The sequence below is a fragment of the Henckelia pumila genome, chromosome 2, assembly GCF_033568475.1.
Source record: "Henckelia pumila isolate YLH828 chromosome 2, ASM3356847v2, whole genome shotgun sequence".
NCBI classification, from domain to species: domain Eukaryota; kingdom Viridiplantae; phylum Streptophyta; class Magnoliopsida; order Lamiales; family Gesneriaceae; genus Henckelia; species Henckelia pumila.
In genome coordinates, this window is record NC_133121.1 from 40,223,768 (window position 1) to 40,228,244 (window position 4,477).

The 4,477-nt window shown below is 35.7% G+C and overlaps 1 protein-coding gene across 1 annotated transcript; it reads left to right on the top strand.

The window, feature by feature from the left end:
- The first annotated feature begins 572 nt into the window (after positions 1-572).
- LOC140877528 (uncharacterized) lies at positions 573-4,014 on the top strand. The gene is made up of 5 exons (XM_073281066.1): positions 573-2,107; positions 2,362-2,524; positions 2,669-2,856; positions 2,935-3,043; positions 3,163-4,014. Exons 1-5 carry the CDS (start codon positions 573-575, stop codon positions 3,790-3,792), a joined length of 2,625 nt encoding a protein of 874 aa, XP_073137167.1. The 3' UTR covers positions 3,793-4,014.
- Positions 4,015-4,477: the final 463 nt, after the last annotated feature.

A 4,477-nucleotide genomic window follows, 5' to 3' on the forward strand; every position in this document is an offset into this window, starting at 1 on the left:
TAATTGTTGTATATTTGATTGTATGTATTAAATTTGCTATGATTTGAGGAATCGAATACATTTCTGAAATTTATTCGGATAGTTTTGAAAATCCAGATTTATATATTGGAGAATTCCTTAAATATGGTGTAGCTTAAGTTGAGAATTGGATTGTTCAATTAATATTTTTAATATTATTTAATGCTTAATGATCTTTGTTATGATGTGAGTATTTATATTTTAAAAAATAATTGCGCAGGATCAAATAATGCAGAAGACATGGATGGACTGTCCTCGTGCTAGTCTTCAATATCGGGTCGGAATTCTACACTTTTTACGTTATGCATATGCTAATACAAATGATGAAGTGAGGAAACCATGTCCTTGTTGCAAATGTATAAACTCATCAAATCACGATCGCGCAACAAATCTATGAACATTTGACCATAAATGGTATGTTACCAGATTATCGCATTTGGGATTTTCATGGAGAAATGTCTACTGGACAATCTAGTAATAACATGTGTAGTGGGCCTCAGATTTCATCGGAGTCGATTTTTGAGAAGACTAACCATGGACAGGTGGTGCAAGAAATGATACATGAAGCATTTGGGATGCGTGAAGAACCATTTACGAATCATGAAAGTTGCTTCGGCCCATCCACAAGTCATACGCCAAGCGAATCGAATGTAGAAGATTTCTATAGATTGGTTGACGATGGGAAACAACCTCTGTATACTGGATGCACCGAGTTTTCCAAATTGACGTTTCTTGTTGAGTTATTTCAGTTGAAAGTTAGTGGGAAATGGAGTGATAAGTCCTTTTCGGCATTACTGGACTTTCTTCGCAGAGTACTTCCATCTGAGACACAGGTACCTAATTCTTTTTACGAGGCAAAAAAATTAATATCCAAATTAGGACTTCATTACGAAAAAATACATGCTTGTCCAAATGATTGCATGATTTATTGGGGGGAAAATGAGAAAGAACAAGCTTGCAAAGTGTGTAACCTCTCGAGATGGAAGAATTTGCAGAAATTACCAAATAAATCACTGAGAGGTGGAAAAAAACGCCTTCAACTAAAAGCTCCTGCCAAGGTTTTTTGGTATTTTCCATTAAAACCAAGGTTACAACGATTATTTATGTCGTCTAGGACATCTGAAAATATGCTGTGGCATTCGAAGAAACGGGTAGTGGATGGAAATCTTAGGCATCCAGCTGATTCATTAGCATGGAAGACATTTGATGAACGACACCATGAATTTGCATCCGATCCTAGAAGCGTACGGTTGGGTCTTGCCACTGATGGGTTTAATCCATTTAAAAATCAAAGTACTTCACATAGTACTTGGCCAATTGTCGTGATTCCTTACAATTTGCCACCTTGGGAATCTATGAAGCCTCATTTAATTATTTTATCCACCTTAATTCCTGGCCCAAAAGCACCTGGAAATGATATTGATGTGTATTTACAACCTTTATTGACTGAACTAAAGGATTTGTGGGAAAATGGGATTTCTACCTATGATGCGTGCAGTAAAGAGATGTTCCAAATGCGCGTTGCACTGCTTTGGACAATTAGTGATTTTCCTGGTTTGGGAAGTTTGTCTGGATGGAACACATATTCCAAAAATGCATGTCCATCGTGTGCTGATAAGACAGATGCATTATATTTGAAGCATGGCAAGAAATGGTCGTTTAGAGGGCATCGTCGTTTCTTACCTCAGAATTTAGAAATTAGAACGATGGCAAGTTATGGAAAGCCAGAACGACGTGAGTTAGATTTAGCACCGTTGTCTGGATCCAATGTTCTTTCAATGACTCGATACAAGAACGTGGTATATGGTAAGAGTAATGCATCAAAACCAGCCACACGAGTAAAAACAGGGTCGATGGAACAGATGTGGAGAAAACGAAGCATATTTTTTAGTCTACCGTATTGGGAGTTTAACTTGATCAGACATAATTTGGATCCTATGCATATTGAAAAAAATGTTTGTGACAATATTCTTGGGACACTTCTAGGTGATTCAAACAAGAGTAAAGATAATGCTGCCGCACGTAGAGATTTGAAAATATTAGGTATTATGAGACAATTATGGCTGCAGATACAACCAGATGGCAAAGAGTATTTGCCAGCAGCATGTATTGTCTGAGCAAAGATGAAAAAAAAATATTTTGTTCGGTGTTGAAAGGCATTCGTGTCCCTGATGGTATGTCATCCAATATTTCAAAGTGTGTGGATGTTGGACGTTGTAGGATTATGAGTCTGAAAAGTCATGATTGTCATGTCATAATGGAACAATTTCTTCCAATTGTTCTCCGCCGCGTGTTATAAAAAAAAGTAACTGCGCCATTGATTGTTTTATGTGAATATTTTAGGACAGTGTGTGCGAAGACATTGCGAGAAGATGAATTGCAGAAGGCAGAAGAAGGGGTGGTATTGGCTTTATGCCAGTTGGAAAGAGTTTTTCCATCATCATTTTTCACAGTAATGGTGTATTTGGTGGTACATTTAGCGTACGAGGCAAGAGTAGCTGGGCCTGTAAATTTCCGGTGGATGTATCCAATAGAAAGATATCTTGGGAGACTTAAAAATTTTGTTAGAAACAAAGCCCAACCAGAGGCCAACATCGCAGAGGCATATTTGGCAGATTAATGTGTTGTGTTTTGTTCTCGTTATCTGGAGAGTAACAACTTGTTGTGCAATCAAGGAACACGTCACAAAGAGACACCAAATGTTGAGTTTCCATCATTAGCAATGTTTCCGCAAGTAGGAAGACCTACAAAAGGACGTCAAGTTGTTAATTTGGACACTTTGGCTCAAGCTCATAGATACATCCTTTCCAACTGTACAGAATTGGAGCCATATCGTGAGTAAGTATCATTTTTTAAACTTGTTTTTCTTTTTCTTCGTAATCGAAATTTCTAACAATCATTTTTAACATTAAATAGAGAATTTAAAAACAAACTGAAGAGACGATATAGATATGGTCGTCGTCCAACTAATTCTCAGGTGGATGATATGGTACGAATGCAATTTCCAGAATGGTTTGCAAGACGCGTAAGTATTATACTTAAAACTTACATGTATATTACTAGTTTAATTATAAAATGGATTGGTTATGTTTTTAGATATTTTTATCTCATTATAATTATAATTTTATTTTATGTATCTTACAGGTTGATCGAACGAATGAACAAATTGATGACTTGGATCTAAGGGCGCTTTCACGAGGTCCAAATTCTGTGGCCTTTAGTTATCAAGGATTCAATGTAAATGGTTTCGCATTTCGCACAATGGAATCTGAACAGAACAAAAAAGTTCAGAATAGTGGGATCATGGTGCAATCGATGCATGATAATGATGATAATGAATCAACCTACTACGGCAGATTAAATGATGTAATCTCAGTTGATTACAGTAGTCGTGGAAGAATTGTTCTTTTTCGATGTGAATGGGTTAACACTACTTCTGGTACAAAATTTGATTCTTTGGGATTTACAATGGTTAAATTTTCACGCCTAATACATACAGGAGAACGAGAAGAGCATGAACCTTTCGTTCTAGCTTCACAAGCTCAAATGGTTTATTATGTCCGTAATCCAAAAGAAGAGGATTGGTATTGTGTTATTCGTCACACACCAAGAGATACATACAATATGGGTGATGAAGATGATCTTGATACAATGCATTTTGTTGATAGTAATTGTTCTGATATACAATCGTTGTTAAGTGGTATAAATAGGGAAGATGTTGAGTTAACTAGATCTGATGTTGAGGGATCAATAGTTGATGGCGCCTGTCGCTAGCAATGAGACTGATGATGAAAATTTTAATTGAAGTTTGTGTTTTCATTCATTTTGGTGAAAACATATCTTTACATGGTACGTCATGAATTTAATTTTCTTTGTATATGTTAGTAAAGGTGATACATTGTATTTATCAAACTAATTGTTTCTTTGAAGGTATCTTACAATGCCTAATTCTCTTGTGGGTTAGAGACTATTTAGGTACTTCTATAAACTTTGTGAATTTATGTGCTCGTTTGTTAGTGTTTTTGTACGGCTTGTATTCCGTACTATTGGATGAACATTTTGGGGTCATTGGTCTGCTATTCCAACATATCAGCAGGCCCATATTGTATGTCTTATGTTTTGTTTTGTTTATGATCGAGTTAGTTCACAAATTTACTCAAATTTCCACTTGATGGCATTTTATACTTTGGTGATTCTTTACATTTAGTTTTCCATATTTTTATACTCAATTATGTTCTTGATTTAGCAGCCCTCTAATAGCTTATGTGTGTATAATTTATATGTATTCATCGGAAGATTTTTTTGGAGGATCTAGTTTAGTGCAATTCTAGAATTCATTTATTCAGTTTCCAGTTTTGGAGAGAGGTGGATCTGTAAGTGGAATCTATATTTGGAAATTCCCATGTTTTCTTGATTCATGAATGATATTTTTGGACACTTGATTTATTTTCCCTCTCTC